This window comes from Chiloscyllium plagiosum, chromosome 14 (assembly GCF_004010195.1).
Source record: "Chiloscyllium plagiosum isolate BGI_BamShark_2017 chromosome 14, ASM401019v2, whole genome shotgun sequence".
Taxonomy (NCBI): domain Eukaryota; kingdom Metazoa; phylum Chordata; class Chondrichthyes; order Orectolobiformes; family Hemiscylliidae; genus Chiloscyllium; species Chiloscyllium plagiosum.
The window spans coordinates 50,072,675-50,091,509 of NC_057723.1; the positions used below are offsets into that span (position 1 = coordinate 50,072,675).

The 18,835-nt window shown below is 38.2% G+C and overlaps 1 protein-coding gene across 4 annotated transcripts in view; it reads left to right on the forward strand.

Annotated features, from left to right (window-relative positions):
• The window catches only part of LOC122556712 (E3 ubiquitin-protein ligase TRIM8-like), a 100,129-nt gene that overhangs the window by 51,564 nt on the left and 29,730 nt on the right, over positions 1 to 18,835 (forward strand). For all 4 annotated transcript variants that reach the window (XM_043703783.1, XM_043703780.1, XM_043703782.1 and 1 more), the window contains 5 exons: positions 2,981 to 3,214; positions 3,973 to 3,995; positions 5,502 to 5,638; positions 10,339 to 10,417; positions 12,214 to 12,272. In XM_043703783.1, the coding sequence (XP_043559718.1) occupies positions 2,981 to 3,214; positions 3,973 to 3,995; positions 5,502 to 5,638; positions 10,339 to 10,417; positions 12,214 to 12,272 (532 nt within the window). The remainder of the gene's footprint in view (positions 1 to 2,980; positions 3,215 to 3,972; positions 3,996 to 5,501; positions 5,639 to 10,338; positions 10,418 to 12,213; positions 12,273 to 18,835) is intronic.

Sequence of the window (18,835 nt, forward strand, 5' to 3'; positions counted from 1 at the left end):
CCTCAGCGGTATAAAGGTCGGTGCGCCAAACTACTACCGCGCCTCCCTTGTCTGCTGGTTTGATAGTGACGTTGGAGTTGGAGCGGAGGGAGTGGAGGGCTGCACGTTGCGAGGGTGAGAGTTTGGAGTGGGTGAGAGGGGTGGACAGGTTGAGGCGGTTAATGTCGCGGCGGGAGTTGGCTATGAACAGATCGAGGGCAGGGAAGAGGCCAGCACGGAGTGTCCAGGTGGATGGGGTGTGGTGGAGGCGGGAAAAGGGGTCGTCAGAGGGTGGACGAGAATACTGGTTGAAGAAGTAGGCACGGAGGTGAAGGCGGCAGAAGAATTGTTCAATGTCTCGCCGCGTGTTGAACTCGTTAATCCGGGAGTGTAGGGGGATGAAGGTGAGGCCTCTGCTGAGGACTAATCTTTCATCCTCAGAGAGGGGGAAGTCTCCGGCTTCCTCATTTCCCTTCCCCCCACCTTATCTCAGTCCCAACCCTCGGACTCAGCACTGCCTTCTTGACCTGCAATCTTCTTCCCAACCTCTCCACCACCACCTTAACCCCCTTCCACCTATCGCATTCCCAACGCTCCTCCCCCAAGTCCCTCCTCCCTACCTTTTATCTTAGCCTGCTTGGCACACCTTCCTCATTCCTGAAGAAGGGCTTATGCCTGAAACGTTGATTCTCCTGCTCCTTGGATGCTGCCTGACCTGCTGCGCTTTTCCAGCAACACATTTTTCAGCTAAGACATTGTACTGAGTATAGAATTAAGAAAGAGAACAGCATCCAGTTGTATATAATGTCCCCTTCCAACCCAATTGCAGCTATATTGTGACAGAACAGATTAATGCTTAGATCATACAAATATGTAGTAAAGACAGATTGATTTAATCAGGAATTAACATGTGCTTTATAGATTGTGACAAATAAGCAAACTCATTTAAAGAAATGGAGAAATTCTGAGTGTGATAGCTTTCTGTAACAAGATTCCCTCAATCTGATAAGGGCCACATCTGATAATACGCAATGAGAATGATGTCAGAATATTTACCTAATGGAGATTATATATGGTGGAGTTCAGTTTTGGGTTTGAAAGAGAGAAATACAAAACATCTAATGAGATTCTAGAATTAGGTAAGGTTAATATCATGGAATCCCTACAATGTGGCAACAGGCCATTTAGCCCAACAAGTTCACACTGACCCCCCATTCCCCGACCTTATTACTCCACATTTCCCATGACTAATGCACCTAACCTACACTATGGGCCATTCAACTTGGCCAATTCACCTAACCTGCACATTTTTGGACCGTGGGAGGAAACTGAAGCATCCAGAGGAAACCCATGCAGACATGGGGAGATTGTGCAAACTCCACACTGACAGTTGCCCAAGGCTGGAATCAAACCCAGGTCCCTGGAACTGTGAGGCAGCAGTGCTAACTGTAGAGATTCCATATTCATCAGGTAGAAGAAGCAGCGCTCCAAAAGCTCGTACTTCCAAATAAGCTTGTTTGACTGTAACCTAGTGTTGTGTGATTTTTAACTTCCTCATTCAAATCATTAGTGTATACTGTAAATAATTGTGGCACCTGTGGCATTCCACCAATTACAGGTTGCCACCTAAAAATGTCCTCTTTATCTCAACTATTTATCTTCTATAACTTTTGCAAATTCTCTATCCATGTTAATATACTAACTTTAACACCATTGGTTCTTTCATAGAAATTTTCATAGAATCCCAAAAGTGTGAAAACAGGCCCTTCAGCTCAACAAGTTCACATTGACCCTCTGAAGAGTAACCCACCCAGACCCATTCCCTGGGTCTATTACTCTACATTTACCCCAAATGCACCTAACCTTCACATCCCTGAACACTATGCACAATTTAACACAGCCAATTCACCTAACCTGCACAATGTTGGATTGTGGGAGGAAACCCACACAGACATGGAGAGATTGTGCAAATTCCACACAGATAGTCGCCCTGTGTCCCTGGCGCTGTGGCAGCAGTGCGAACCACTGAGCTAACCATCCCACCTACTTATTAAGTAGCCTAATGTGTGGTGCCTTCTCAAACGCTGTCTGAAAAATCCAAGTATATTACCTCTTCAGCTTCCCTTTTAACTCTCCCACTTGTCACTTCCTCAAAGAATTCTAGTAAATTTGTCAGGCCTGGTATCTGCTCCATAAAACCATGCTGACTTTGCTTGATCATATTATGTATATCGAAATGTTTGCTACTGGAACTTTTGTAATAGAATAACAGAAGTTAAGCTAACCATTCTATAGTTACCTGTTTTCTGTCTCCTCATTTCAAAAAAAGTGTTACATTGGCAGTTTTTCAATCATAGAATTTTAATGTACAGAAGGAAGCCATTCGACCCATCATGGTTCCTGAAAGAGCTACCCAGCTAGGTTTCTCTGCAACTATTTTTAGGAATTAAGGATTCTTGGAAGGCTACTGTCTGTGCACCCACTATCTCTGTAGCTATTTCTTTTACTAGCATAGGATGCATCTCATCAGGTCTAGGAGAATTATTGATCTTCAGCCCCAAAAGTTTCCCTAGCATTTTTTAGGAAGTGATAATCATTGTATTTATTTTTCTCCTCTTTTTACACCTTGATTAATTACTAACTTTACAATGCCATTAGGGTATTCTTCTGCGAAGAGTGATGCAAAGTATTTATTCAAATGTTCTTGTGTTTCTGAGTGTCAATATGGTGAGTGGAAAGCGTAAATGGATTTGTATTCAGCATTTGATGTAAAATGTCACCTAATTTTATTTGTAACAACAGATAACTATTAAATATATCATAGCATAGTGACATGGAAAATGATTTTTTAATGATGAGAACCTGGTAGCAATTTGATGCCTGTTTAATTCATTGTTTGAGGAAAGTTTACGTTGCATGTATTGTTGATTTACTCCTAATGCAAGAATCAGTTATTTTGTTCTTGTTTATTGATAAGTTTTTTTTATTTCTTTCATTACAGAAAGACAGTGCTGTTTTGAGAAAACAGATTTCTGACTTGTTTCAAGAAATTAGGATGCTGTTGACCAAACAAGAAAAGCAAATTTTAGACACGGTTATAACAGAAAAAAATATAAATCTTTCAAAAGTCCTAAAGAAAATACAAGAATTAGAAATTAAAAGAGAAGTTATTACTCACCTCATTCAGGAAGTACAAGACCTGAAAAATCAAAAAGATCCATTGTTTTTTATTAAGGTAGTAGATTCAACTTAATAATTTAACATAATTTTATTGATAAAGTCAGTTTATTATGCTGTTTGAAAATGTATTTTGGATAGATTTTCACTTTTTTATGCGTACTTGCCAATATCCTCCAAGCAGAACTCTACACAGGTTCGTCAAACAAATAATCTCAAACAGAAATGACAACCAGTTTATTTCATGTTCTTTGAAGTTACAATTAACATGAACAAATCATATTGTTAATGAATATAGTTTCTCTGTCTCTGAAGTCGTCTTGGCTCTATTAAAAACCTAGATTTCAATTATTCCTTCTTAAAGTTCTTTCGCTATGAGCTCTGACATTGCAAGACAAGCACACTGGCTGCCTTTTAAATATGCTAACCCAAGTTTTTCAGAGTTGTATTTTCATCAGAATTATTTTTACCATTTTCTTAATTGGATGGACCAGTTATCTGCAGTTAGAACTTTAATTTCAAAAATATAAATTATACTACCTAGGGATCATCAACTAGATTTTTGAAATATTGCAGTTTTGAAATAATTTTTAATCTGCGTACATCTGCTGCAGTTACAATGGTGAGGACATTTTTGCATATTTTCCCTGCAGTATTATAGTGTGTAGATGAATTTGCCAAACAATGTTACTCTATATACCAATTATGTTTATGACATTATTAATTTCTTGAATTTCACTGTCATATATTAATGAGAAAGATGTAATTAATAATATGAGCTTCAATTACATTTAAATATTTTGATTTATTTTCCAGGATTTCAAATCTACTTACGAAAGGTAGGATTTTAGCTGATATTGGTAAGCACAAGGGGAAAGGCTGATATTGACTCAGCTCATCCTGTGGAAATGGAGTAACGATAGAGTTAAAATAACTGCTGCATTCTTAGTTGGCTGCCAGATTAAGTGGGACTTCTTCTCCCAAATGCATTGACTGTATCAAACAAAAAAACTCTTAATTCAATGCAAATGTAGGAACTCAATGCAAATTTAGAGCAGCATGTGGTATGACCCACTTTCTCAGTTTTACCTTGAGGTGAAGCAGTACTGAGAAATTATATTCATGGGGCAAGAGGAGCAGAATTAATCTTCAAGTCCCTGAAGAACAACATAAAGTAGGGCTATTATATATGAACTCCTGGACAATTAGATGTTCAGATAATCTCAAAATCCACATACTTCAGATGCTGGAAGTCTGAAATGAGAATATAATATCCTGGAAATACTCATCAGATCAATCAGCATCTGTGAGGAGAGAAACAGAATTAATATTTCATGTCAATGATCTTTCATCAGAACTCAAAACATTTAAGATTGCACTAGGTTTTAAGGAAATGAAGGAGAGTGAAAAAAGAATAAAAAGGAATGTCTGTAAATGACAGAAGAAAGAAGACATTAAATGAAAAAAAAATTAGTGTTGCAAGACTGAAAAGAATAATAATTAAACAAATAAAGTAACAAATATGTATCCAGAGAGGGTGGAAATGGTGGAATATTTTGAAAAATATCATCAGAAAACAAATAGCAAGAGAAAAACAGGATGAAAACCAAGGCATGCAAATAAGTTTGAGACTAAATGAGCACACCCCTGTATGATCACAATCCTTTCTTTTAATACTTTGCCCACACTTTCAATTTCACCTGTGGAAGACTGATTAAGTTCTGAAGTTTTCCCAGTTTTGTTGAAAGGTCATAAGCTGAAACATTAGTTCTGTTTCTTTCTGCACAGATGCTACTAGATTTGCTAAGTATTTATAATGTTTTTGCTTTCTCCTTGTCAGACTACATAGTTGATTTTATAATGGATCTGAATTTTTTCAGTATATAAATGCAGATATCTATGCCTGACTGATGAGGTTTGAACTTTTATGTCAAATGATTATCATTCCACTTTGCAACCAATCTAACAAGTTGTTTGGACAAACAATCTTTAATTAAGTTGGATTTATAATGTTTATTTTCCCTGTGGCATTGTTACTAATTCTCACACATTTTTTCAGTATGGGTAAGGAGAAGGGATGAAATAACACTGCATCATTTTTGCCACAATAACAATAAGTATAACTGATGTAACAAGGCTTTTCAACATCAATATTAATTAGGTGATTTTATAGAAAATATAAAAACAATATCACTTTCTTTTAGGAACATATTTGTTTTAAAACATTTGAAACTTGCTTGACAGTAACGCACACAGCAAAATCAAATATACTTTTGAGATTGAGGAAAAGGTGATATTAACTGGAAATAGTTGGTTTAATTCTAACTGCTGCAAAACAATTTCAGGATTTCGAACAACAACACTGAAGTAGAAAAATTGAAGGTGTCCTGGAAGAAACTTGACGAAAACACAATATCAACCATCAAACAGGAGACTAAACGAATCTTTGAGATGTTAAATACAATCATTTTTGACCACCCTGGTAAGTGGTTGGCTGTGGTTAGTTGAAGTCTGTCATGTTTTATTAAAATGTGAATGTTTTTTATGTATGCACAAATTATGAAATACAAGTATATTTTAATAAAGGTAATGCACAATCTCTTAAATATGTAACGTCTGTAACTATGACAAATCAACAGGCATCTAATGTGGGAGGTTGACATTAAAAATCATGACGAAGGACATTGAATGGAGAGAACATTTGAATAAATTGAAAAATTATATAAAAAAGTGATACTAAACAAAAAAACTGCAATGCAGACAGGCAATAATGAATCAAAATGTCAAAATCAATAATGAATCAAAATAGCAGAAATCAGCTCGAGCCAAATATGTTTGCTCTTTAACATCCAGGAATAGGTATGTTATGAATGTCTGTTTCGAGAATGAGGAAAAGGTAAAAGTTTATTGTTAAAGCTGTAGAAAGGCATGCTAGAGTAGAGGAGTAAAACTTCTATAACTGATAAAACATTTCTCTCATCTGGAAAATAAGAAAAGCAGAGTAAATTAACAAGTAATTTAGTGGACGATGAATTGAAGGACATAACTTACCACTCATTTGAAGCATGAAAATGAAATAGGGAATAGCAAAGATGAAACAGAAAGAAATTCTAAATGACAGCAAAACTTAATAAAAGCTAAATTATTATTACTTGGAGTTGCAATATTAGATTAGTGCAATTCAATCAATAAAATAAATCATATGTTTAATGAAAACTTAAATAATATTTGAGAGTGGGTGGGAAAAGTTGTATGGGAACGGATCTGTACATGTTCAGAATATGAACCCTGTGATTGACAGGAAGCACTCAGCAGTGTTAAAGGGGGAAGATAAAAATAGAGTAATAGCACTGAAGTAAACTCAGGCAAAGCATTTGGTGAAGAAAAGCAATAAAAAGCAAATTTTCTGGGAAAAGAAATGTTTAGGCGAGAAATGCAGGACAGGAATCAAAACAACTAACAATTATCTGATCATTAAAATATGTTAAAAGAGAAAGGAAAGCCAGAAAATAAATAAGGAAGTAATTAATATTCAAGATAATTGGTTATTTTACTCAAGACATTTTCTCAGAAATTGTGTTGCTGTTACTGCCTTACTGACCACAGAAACTGGCAGCTGGGGGAGAAATTTAAGAAATTGAAGTAGTGCTAGGATCTGGAGCAAAATGCAAGTCATGCCAGGAATGCATGCTGGAAGATATGAACCTAACATTCATTACAGAGATTGGGAGAGTTGAGAAGCTGGGTGGGCATTACGTAGTTAGGGAGGTTTGCGAGGGTGGAGGGGGATTACAGAGATAGGGAGTGTTGGTCGTCTAGAGGGAGATTACAGATTTCGGGAGGGATGTGAGGCTGGGGTAGGCTACACAAAACAGGTGAGCTGCAGATGTAAATCAGGCTCCCCAATGCAGCTCACAGCCAAAGCTTTGAGCAATTCAGCCAGCTGTAAAGCTGAATCAGCCCATAGATAAATAGGTGATTGAAGCAGGGGAACCTGAACTGACAGTAGAGGAGCCTGAGCTGAAAATGTGCAGTACTTATGGGGCACCCTCCTATTCTCCTGCCTGCATAAAATATAACAATAGTTAATAAAAATAATTAACCGACCTTTTTCTGGATGGCCTTAGCTTGTGCATTCTGGAAAAAAAGTTGATTTGAGCATGTGTAGCATAGACTTCCACCAAATCACAGAATCCCTACAGGGCAGAAAGAGACCATTTGGCCCATTGAATCCACACCTTCTGAAGATCAACCCACCAAGACCCCCCCTCTATCCCCATAATCCTGAATTTACCATGGATAGTCCACATAACATGCACATCACTGGATACAATGGAGCATTTAAGCTTGGATAATCAATCTAATCCCCACATCTTTGAACTGTGGGAAAAATTCCCAAGCACTTGGAGGAAACCCACACACACATGGGGGAATGTGTAAACTCCACACAGTCCCCCAAGGTTGTGATTGAACTCAGGTCCCTAGCACTGTGAGTAGCAGAGCTAATTACTGAGCCACCATGTTGCTCTAAATGAGCAGGAAGTTTGAGTGGGGTTCCTAAAACATAGACTAGAGCCCTGGTTTGCTACTCAATGTGCCTAACACCTGCTGCTGGGTACCCGGGCTGCTGGAAGGTAACAGCTTCCAATGTAACTAAGTAATGTTGAAGCATGCAATAAACTGACTGAGATTGGACATCACTGCAAAAATCTACCAACAGAAATGGTCAAACAAATATCAAATTGTCCCCTGTGAGTCTCCACATTTCTCTTAGCTGCTCCCATTTATATATGTTGTGGAAAACGGCTTACACGTTCCATCTCCTTTCGGGAGGAAATTTACCATCCTTACCATGTCAAGTCTACATGTGACTCCAGACCCAGTGCAATATGGTGGACTTAACTGCACTCTGGGCAACTAGAGATAGACAATAAATAGTGGCCCACCTAATGACACCCTCATCCTGTGAATAAATAAATTTTTAAAAAACTATCCTGGTCTAGGTATTAAGCCATCAAAGGTTAAATTTGTAGCTAAACCAAACTACTTAAACAGAGGGTGGTAACTTCTGAGTTCTCACCTTCTTTGGTCATAACCCATTCTTTAGAGGGATCCAGCACTGAAAAGGTAAATAGAATAGAATCCCGACAATGTGGAAACAGGACATTTGGCCCATCTAGTCCACACTGACACTCTGAAGATCATCACAACCAGACCCACTCCCCTATCCTTTCCCTGTAATCCTGCATTTCCCATGGCTAATCCACCTAGTCTGCCCCTCGCTGGACACTATGTGCAAGTTAGCATGGCCGCTCCACCTAACCTTCACATCTTTGGATTGTGCAAGGAAACCAGAGCCTTCAGAGGAAATACACACAGACAGAGGGAGAATGTGCAAGCTCCACACAAACAGACACTCTAGGGTGGAATCGAACCTGGGTCCCTGATGCTGCAGTGCTAACCACTGAGCCACCGTGCTGCCCAAATGATTTTATATGTTCATATTGTGGGATCAGGTCACAGAGAAAGGGGTATTGATACAATGGGAGCGGGGTGGCTTTCAGTGGCCAAACCTTGCACCCTATCTGTATCGACTACTGTCTTCAGATTAGGGAAACTAGAGACCCCTCTCCAAACAGACAGACAGGTTTTGGAAAGGTAGGCCTTTCGGTCAGGGAGGTGATGAGTTGAGACCCTCAACTGTCCATGAATTGACCACAATGACCTTAATTCCTAGCAGGGCAAGAAACACACCAGTAGACTTTCTCAATCAGTTGAGTTTCTCTCCAGGGTTACTTCACTCCATTGATGCACATCTCACGACCTCTCTCTGCACCTGGGGAAAATTGTACCCTGAGGCTGGAACTGTTCCTAGGTCCTGAATCCACCCCCAGAGCAGAATTGTGACTTCCATGGGAGTGCCCAGTAATTGGTATGATTGGGCAGGCGGACTTGAGGAGGTGTTGGTTGGTTGGGACTGTCAAAGCTGGAAAGCTAATCAGAGGTTTTTCCAGCTTGAAAATTTCAGCAAGCTACAACAGACCTTAATAAAAGGAGAAGGTATTTCAATATGGAGGTGCCTTCTCTCCAACTTCTTAAAATTAAATCTAAGAAGTGGATCCTGTCTGCAGATACGGGACTACTGTAGGGGAATCTGATTTGATAGGGAGGTCTGTGGCTGCTCCCGAACCCAGGCAGGCCAACAGGGAGGGAAGTTCTGAAGCGTGCCTGAAATTGGACATTCAGGCCTACTTTCTGGTGGCCTCCATCAGACTCTTACTTTGGTACTAGCACTGTGGGGACGTGAAAACTGACCGAAAAGTCCTAGTCATTCTTCTTTTATTTGGCACTGTAGCTTTTAATGTGCCGCCCAATATTGTATGGGCATGCCAGTTCATTATGCTACCTGAGTTGCTGCTTGATGAAGATTGCTGCTAAAAACTTCTTTATACATAGGAAATAATAAGGTCTACTTGGTCTAGCAACTAGTTAAATGCTACATTGATATGATGGAAATTGTTACAGAGTCTCTGAGAAGGATCATATGTTAACTCTAATTTCTTCGTAATCTTAAACCATTTTGCCCACTAGTCCATGCGACATGGTATGATTACAGCTCTTTTTAATGTTAACCCTTTCACACCCATATTCAATGTCAGCGATTTACTGCAGACAGGTGAATAGCTCTCCTGTCACTACCCCAATTCCCAAACCCAACTTGCTCTTTCACATTTGACAAAGGCAGCCTAGAGCAAGAGAATCCCCACAACAGCCAGTGGGGGTTGTCTTAGCTCCTGGCTGTGTCCAATCTTGGCTTCAGCAAGGCCTGAAAATCCTGCTCAAAGTCATACTTGGATACTAATATGAAAGGCAAAGGAGAACTTGAAAGATGATTATTAATTTATTGTGATGTAGGAAATGCAGTTTACTGATGATAATAACTGTAATTGAAGCACTGTATCTAAAGATGTCCTTAGAATAATACTATTAATTAAGTAGAAAGAGTATCTTTGTTTTATTGTGAATTGCAGCACAGAATAAATTCTATATTCCATACAATTAAGAATTGTCGCTTTTAAACATTTTTAAAAAATTCTCTGAAATTGTTTGCTATGTGTGAGCCAATATTGTAATAGTTTATAACGCACTTATCTAATACATGAATTTTTAAACTTTTATTAGTTCAGTCAAATGATGAAGTGGTAGAAGAAAGGTTTATGGTGGAAGATGAGAATGAGGAGGACAACTTGCCTGATGCAATGTAAGTAAAAATAAAAGTTTGTAAACGTTCATTACTATGGCATTGGAAGCTGGTCAATCAGCCTGCTGCACAATGGCAGTATATTAGAATAATTGGGAACAATGAATTTAATGGCAGTAAATTCAGAAGAGTCACAAGACAAGTATAAATGCTCATTTGAATTGGTAAGTTATAGTATGCATACTAAGTAACATTAATTAAGCATGGAAGTCCAGTAATTTGCCAGATTATTTCTGCATTTACCATCAGTGTAATAAGCGCATGATTCTTTCATACAACTTTCATTATAGTTATATTTATGAAACAAATGTGAATCAAGTGAACTTTACTTGTAATTTCTGTAGTTTTTAAAAGTCTGTGTTCCATGTTTATGCAGGCTCTGCAAGGCTGAAGTCCCTATTTTAATATCTCCTGGCGACTTTTCCTCAATGCTTGGTTAACCTCATGTTCTTGATCTTTGGCCATCTGATAAAGGGGCCAGAGAAGGCATATCGGATGATTTTCTAGTTAGCTCTTAAGCCTGAACAAGTCTGGGAAGTGGGTGATTGAGGAGATCATTTGACACAACTGTCTATCCCTCTTCTCTGGTTAAGTTTGGAACTTGATGTACCTGGTTAGGAAATGCAGGATGAACCCATAGGATACACATGGTGCCTTCCACAACTGAAGGACCTCAAAGACTCTGCAATGTACATTCAGCCCGCAAATCGATATAATTTCACTTTTATAAATTTTCATGGATGTGTTGCTTATTAAAGTGATCAACAGTACATGCGCAAGGCAATTAAAAATCCTAGAGATTATTTTTTCTTTATTCATTCATGGGATGAGGGCAGCACTAGCCAGGCCCAGCATTATTTTCTATCCCTAATTGCCCAGAGGGCAGTTAAAAGTCAACCACAATGCTGTGGGTCTGGAGTCACATGTTCACCAGGCCAGGTAAGGATGGCTGTTCCCTTTACCAAAGGACATTAGTGAACCAGATCGGTTTTTCCAGCAATCAACAATGGATTCACAGTCATCATTAGACTCTTAATTCCAGATTTTGTTCCATTGAATTCAAATTCTACCAACTGCTGTGGCAGGATTCAAACCTGGATTCCAAGAATATTACCTGGTTCCCTGGATTAACAGTCCATCAATAATACTATTGCCTCCCCAATTGTTATGCTGTGTCAATAGCTCTTCAAGTTTACTTCCCCCATACTATTCAACTTCCATCAATCTTGTAACCAGTGAGTTCTAGGTCATTAATAATCAGTGTAAAAAAATTATTTTGTGCAATTCCCATGTATCTCATTCAATTTGTCTTCCAATTAATAGTAATCCCCAGGATGTTGTGAATGGAGAACAGACTTGGTTGTGCTCTTAGTGGAAAAAGGAATTTGCGAGAATTTGTCTCATTTAGCATGATAACTTCTGTTATGGGATGTAAATATTAATGGCATTGAATAATAATAATTTCCAGATTTGGATAATAGTTGCATTTAGTTTTAGGGTGCCTCTTCATTATCAAATGAGTTGTAAATGGATGCAGGCACTGTGTAATCATCAGTGATTATTGCTACTTTGGGTGTATATGACAGAAGGAGGTTATTAATTAAATGACTGAAGATAGTTGAGATGAAGGCCTTTCAGTTATAAAACCAATATTGATTTTTGGTCAATTGACTATGAGTGGAGTGTGTTGACACAATTTACAATGTCAGTTTTTATGTTAGTTAGTTTTATCAAGGATAATATAAAATGTGCTTGAACATCTTGAGTGCTAATTAAGATTTGGTTATGTACCATAGGAAACCTGTAGGAAGTGGAGACATCAGAAGAACTCAATACACATCTTTATTTTGCAAAGGTATTTATTTATAAACTAAGTAGATTATCACAGGAGTTTAAGCACCAACCTTGTAAATAACTGAGGTGCAAATATTTCAAGTATCAAAATTTATTTCCCTGACACCAGTTACGTCTCTCATGCTCGAGAGAATTGAAAGTATATCAACCGTTTTTTAAAAATATACTATGCTGGTATCTATCTTAAATAATCTATAAACACCATCTTACATTTGTTAAGTAGATGTTACTGTTGGCATTGAATCAAATGTTGACAGAAATTATTAGAGATTATCATCAATTAGAATGAACTGCCTAATGTCTGTGAATGAATGCATCATTGCTTATTGTTGTCAGTAAATAGACAATTACAACAAAATTAAAAGTACAAAAGGCAGCACATTTTTCTGAAGCTGCAAGTGTCAACAATTTATCGAATGTAAAAGAAAAGTTTCATCAGTGCATGAGCTAAATTGTCAGCTATGGCATGGCACAAAATAACATTGATCATAATCATACTTTAGAGAGCTGACATATCAGTTCAAAGAATTGTAACTATGGTTGCAATGTCAAAGGGTTGTCATGAATGAAAGCTGCAATGTATAAATAATGATTAACATCACAACAAAAAAGTCACAAAACCCAGAATGTCTTAATTGTTATGACTGAATAGTTGGAAAACATGTCTTAGTAAGGGCAGCAACATTTCTTCAGCGTAAGTGTGACATTGTTTATTTTAATTTTCCTGTATAGTAGACATAATTTGAAATCAATGTTCTAATGTCCACCTACATTCAATTGTTAACATTGCATTGTAAACTATTATTGAAATGTGTGCAATCATTCAAAACCACACCTTTCTGTCATACTGAATTGCATCAGTGTATTTAACATCTGTATTCACATTTCAGAATTTCCAATTCAATTTTATTCCAAAGCAATTAATGGAGCGTTGCACATCATGACTATTTGGCTTGTGAATCTTCATTTAAATCTATTGTGTGAAACTTTGAGACCTTTAGATGCCTAGAAGATGTTAGAAAAGTCATGGGAGATAAGACACCCAAGGATCAAGCACCATTGTACCAAAAAGTGCAGGGAAGACTCTTTGCCTATTCCGAGTTCTGTGGAATAAATGTTACAAGCCTAAAAGTCATTGAAAACACTTCAGGATCATCTCAGCTACAAGAGTTAGATGTTGGTTACTCATACATCTTTATAACATAACCAAAAATTTGATTGCCTGTGTTTTTTCCAGCAAATCTTCTTTCATTATTCCTGCATTTTAGTTGTCCCCAGTCACTTTGAGAACACTATCTGAATTTAGCTTCCCCACCTCTGCTGATTTTCATATAAACCTTACTTCCCACAGGGTCATCTAACACTTTGGCCAAATCTTGTTTTGTCTGGCAAAAGAATGGTGTTACTCAACATTTTATATACAGTGCTATGGCCAGGTGAGGAGGTGGGAACTTGCTCCAATCTTTTTAATCTCCCTCATTAGCTGCAACAAAAATGTCTGTTCTATTGAACAAGTAGCCATACCTTTTCCCAATTAAAATGTAATTAACTTTTTTTTCACCAGGAACAATAAACAGCTAATTACAAGGCTTTCATAAGGGAAAGAAATAACAATTCTATTACCCTCTAACCCCAAGAAAAGTAATTCAGAAGAAAAGCCAAATGTATGGTTCTGTGAATTAATATAGCAAGATCAGTTTAGTTCAGTTGGCTGGATGGGTGGTTTGCGAAGCAGTGCAATGACAACAGCATAGCTTCAATCCCCAAAACTGGCTGAGGATACCATGAAGATCTCTCCTTCTCAGCTTTTCCCCTCACCTGAGGTATGATGGCCCTCAGGTTAAATCACCACCAGTCGTCTCTTTCTAATGAGAGAGCAGTCCTAGGGTTTGGTAAGCCTATGGTCACTTGAATTTATATGGGCCCTCACTCACAAATATACATACATAGGGAATAAATAATTCTGGACTTTCAAGAGAGCAGTGTCAATGAAGTTCAACTGGAAAAATGAGGTAATGCTCTTGGAAGGATTAACAAAGCAATAGCTTACACAATAGGACTCTGGAAGCTCAGAGATATCTTGATATACACTAATTAATCTCGTTTTGAACTCACTGAGTATTCATTCCCTTGGTAATAGGCAATAGCCTATCCACCTGGAACTCATCAGCTCAGTCTTTTGTATATTGATACTAATCACTTCTAGGTATATAAACAAATATAAAACAGGTACATCACTTCTAGATGTAAGAAAAGAAAAGCAGATAAAAAAAAATCTGACCCATCACTTTGTTCCCTGGATGTCATTGGAGAGGGAGCACGCTGTGTCCACCAATTTTCTTGATGCCTTTCGAGTCAGATGGACACTGTGACAAATATAGTCATTTATTTCCCAGTCTAGCTCCATTTTGATTTAGTCCCTTCCCATTTTCCCTATCCCTCCCTCACTTTTGGCGGTTTACATTTCCTGTAATGGGCTTTGCATGTAAATTTCTAGTTGGCTGCATGGGTGTTTTGCAGATGGCAGTCAATAGTTAAAAACCATGCTGATTTGGTGGTGGGAAAGCCATTCAATTGTTTGTGATAACACTTCCAGATATAAAGAGAAAGGGGAAAAAAGACTCAGGGACATGTCTGTAGAACTGTCTGTCCTGGGCTTGGACCAGCCTATGTACGTCATGAGTAGGGCTCTATTTCAGTGTTCAACAATAAACAATCAGGCTTCCTGGGTTATTGTGGAAGGCATTGAGAATACTTGCCTTTATTAGCAAAGACAGAATACAAACACAAGGATGTATTGGTGGAACCTTACAAAATGCAGGTTAGGCCACAATTGGAGTATTTGTGCAGTTTTGGTCACCAACATTATAGGAAAAATATATTTGTGCGAGAGAGGCTTCTGAAAATAATTACCAGGATGGTGGGTCTCGGCTATGAATCGGCTGGAGCTGTTTTACTTGGAGCAGCAAAAGTTGAGAGGGGAACTTGACAGAGGTGTGTAAGATTATGAGGGGCACAGATATGGTGAATAGGAAGACATTTTCTTCATAGGTAGAAAGGTCAATTACAGGGGGTGGGGTGGTGGTGGGGGGGATGCGCAGGGCATAAATTTAAGACGAGAAATAAGCTAAGAGTTTTAAAGAGAAATTCTTTCACTCAGGATAATGGGAATCGAGAACTGATTACATGAAAGGGTGGTTCAGTCAGAAAATCTCATCACTTTTATGCATTATTAATATATTTAGTTGTGTTCCCATTGCTTCAGGACAATGGGCTAAATGCTGGAAATGGGAACTTTGTTGACTAGTATGGCTATGATGGGCTGAATGGCCTTATTCTGTGATGTAAACATCTATGAGGCTACCTTTTCTCTTAAATCTGCAACTTTAACTTTGTTTTGAAGGCATGAGACTCCACATTTATGAAAGTAGTTTTGAGCTGTGAAGTGGTTGCTGAGCAGTAATTATCATGTATTTTGCTGTTAACACTCATTGTTGGTTGTGCTAGATCTATATTTCACCTATATTTTGTATAACAAGGGGCTGGTGGGTAGTTATACAATATTTATATCATCAGATTCTGTCATTGAAGACTACAACAATGCTGCCTATAAAGTATCAGGATATCACTAAAACCAACTTACAATTTCTGCAAATAACTGTGTTGTTGCAGTTGTAGAAAGTATTGACATATTGTCTTATGCTCCTTATAGGAATTGATAACATTTTAAAAGAAAGAATTCCCACATTTCCAATGGAAATAATTAAGGAGGAATTTCACTTTTAAAGACTTTTACTGTAGCAACAAAATAAAATGAAGAAAGACCAAATATTAATTAACATAAGATGTATCAAACATTTTGTATAAACTAATTTACATAACTGAAAGATGTGTTATGAAACACTTTTACTCTACGTTTCTGGCTGATATTTATCTTTAAGGGTGCAGTAATCTCAAAGTCATTACTACTTCTCAGGAGATGTGTGGAGTTTAATCTCAGCTGGAGTTCAGCTGCAGAGCGAGGGTGATATCCAGCTACATCTGTATTCAACGTTGTACTTGGTGATCTATATTGACTTCTGGTTCACCATTGCTTCAATTTTAAAATTGTTATGCTTATTTTCAAAACCTCACCCCTTTTTCATTTCTGTAAACTTCTCCATTCTTCCAATCTTTGGGAGGTTGCTGTATTTCTCCATCTCTGGCCTCTTGTGTACCCTTAATTTACATAGTTCTGTTAGTTGCTGTACAATCATTACCAAGGTCCCAAGTTCTGGAATTCACTCTCGATGTATTTCCCTATCCTATTAGGTCTTACGTAGCTCAGTATAAAATTTTGTTGCTAACAGAGCTATAAACAAACCTTAAGATATTTTGTTACATTAGGGGTGCTTTCATGAAACCTTTCCCTGCCAATGTCGGTTCTGATGTTCCTGCACTCAACAGGGGGACAAATAACATTGTACAGAGGGCAGGCTTCTGTCACTAGATGCAGATCTACTCCTCTTAATGCAAACCTGTACTCAATAATATGTCTGTAGTTTAAAACAAGGAAATTGAACAGCAGGGCAGAGAGAGGGTGATGGAAAACATTAGTAGCGGAGGTTGCAGGAGGAGAGATGCCATGGTACTGTGCAGGGAAGTCTTGAGGATCACCCTCAAGAAGGGAGTGGGAGCTGGTGGTCAAGAAGTAAATTATCTGGTCAAAGATGTCAATGCCCTTAAGGACTGGAAGCCAGCAATGACACATTCTGTTCAATGCATCACATCATTTTCACCCATCTTGTTGTATTTCTGAATTTTTTTGGAAGCTTGTCAATCACACACACTCAGGATTAGTAAACTATAAGTAGATTAAACTTATTTGAACAGCACAATGCATATCTGTGTACATTACAGGATAGTTCAACAGACAGGTCTGCTCAGCATTTAGATATCCTTTTAAAATGATGATGCAACATTTTTTTTCAAACATTACATATATTAAAAGTTATGTATACATACACAACGTGGGTGTTTCTGGAAACTATTTACACAAATAATGTTGCATCTGTAAGTTAAGGAGTTAAAGGTCCATGTGATCACTTATTAATCCTCTTGGACCACATAAAGATATGGTCTTCTTGAGATCCAGTCTTATCATTTCAGTATTCATACCTTGTAGGTACATTGACATTCTGGATATTATCAGTGCTGGTTTGTTTCATAGTAGCTTTCCACAAATTCACATTCAGAGTTCATCATTGGTTGTGTTTTAGGTGCAAATAGAGGTGGTACATGTTATCAAGTTATACAATTTCCTTAGCTAGCTTCTGTTTCACCTCAATGTTGCTTCATTTGATGTTGAGATCTTGTAGGCTTGGCTTACTGGACACTTCAGATACTTCTTTGGAGAATCAGTTTTCCTGAGTATGGAGTATAACCCAAATGACTTGACTTCCGAGCAGACGAGACAGCTTCATGCTTGGATGTCAGTCACTTCCTGATTCATCTTCCCTTATTTTTCAGGACATTTCTCCTGTATTCCTAAAACTTTAGATTGGTGACAAATTAACAAGGTTATCCCAATCTGTTTTCCAAACATGATTTTCCCTGGTGATGGCAATTCCATATCGAAATATGTTGCTTCGAAGAGTAATGTGACAATTCAGAGATCTTATTTTGTGTCTCTGCACATTGTGCACTTGACAGTGTAGGGACCATTCACTCAAAAAGACCATTGTATCTGGGGAAATGTGGTGAAGCAGTCACACAATTTATGCCACAGCTACCATATATGTCCCAAAACGGTCTACCAATATATTGTGTTCCATTGTCTGGTCGAATTCTTTTGGATTTACTGAACAAACTGATGTCATGGCTCAGACATTCCAATGATCAGACAGCTATAGGAGCAGCACAGTCTGTAATTGTATGTTGGGACCCAGCAGAATAATAGGTGCAGCAGAATTTATGGGAATTGCTGGGCAAATTGAAGTTTCTGATGAAAAATTCCTATGTCCAGAATGTACAGGGAACTTGGAAGGAACTACTTCAGCTAATAGTTACTCTACCTTCTGGTTAACTATTAAGCTGAGGCCTCAACTTTCCATGTAGCCTCTCTCCTGACACGTTAGATCCCTGGAATCCTAAACCCCACTCCACTACCCTCTCCTCCTGTATGGCATGGACTTTCCCACCCCCGTCTCCCATCAGGTCCTAGTTACCTAATACTCCATCATGGCCTAAAGCCCAGGTACAGATGCATTGTTAGCACAAGATTGCAATAGATTCCTTCATTGTCCTTGGTGACAACATTTTTTTTTGTCATTGATTAGTTTTCCAAGTTTTCAAGCTTCAGACAACTGAAAGTGCCCTGAAAGTGTGCGTGGCAGACTCACTGGTCCCAATATTCCAAATACAGAGGCCGTGCCCACCCAGCTGGCAACCCTCCTCGTCCACCAGACTCATTCTTCCTTCTGCAGGTCTCTATACCCTCCTTACTGCCTTTGACAATCCCTGGTTCTAATACCCTTTGTACCACTGGCAATTCTCCCATCCCTCCTCTCACCAGCAAACCCCTTG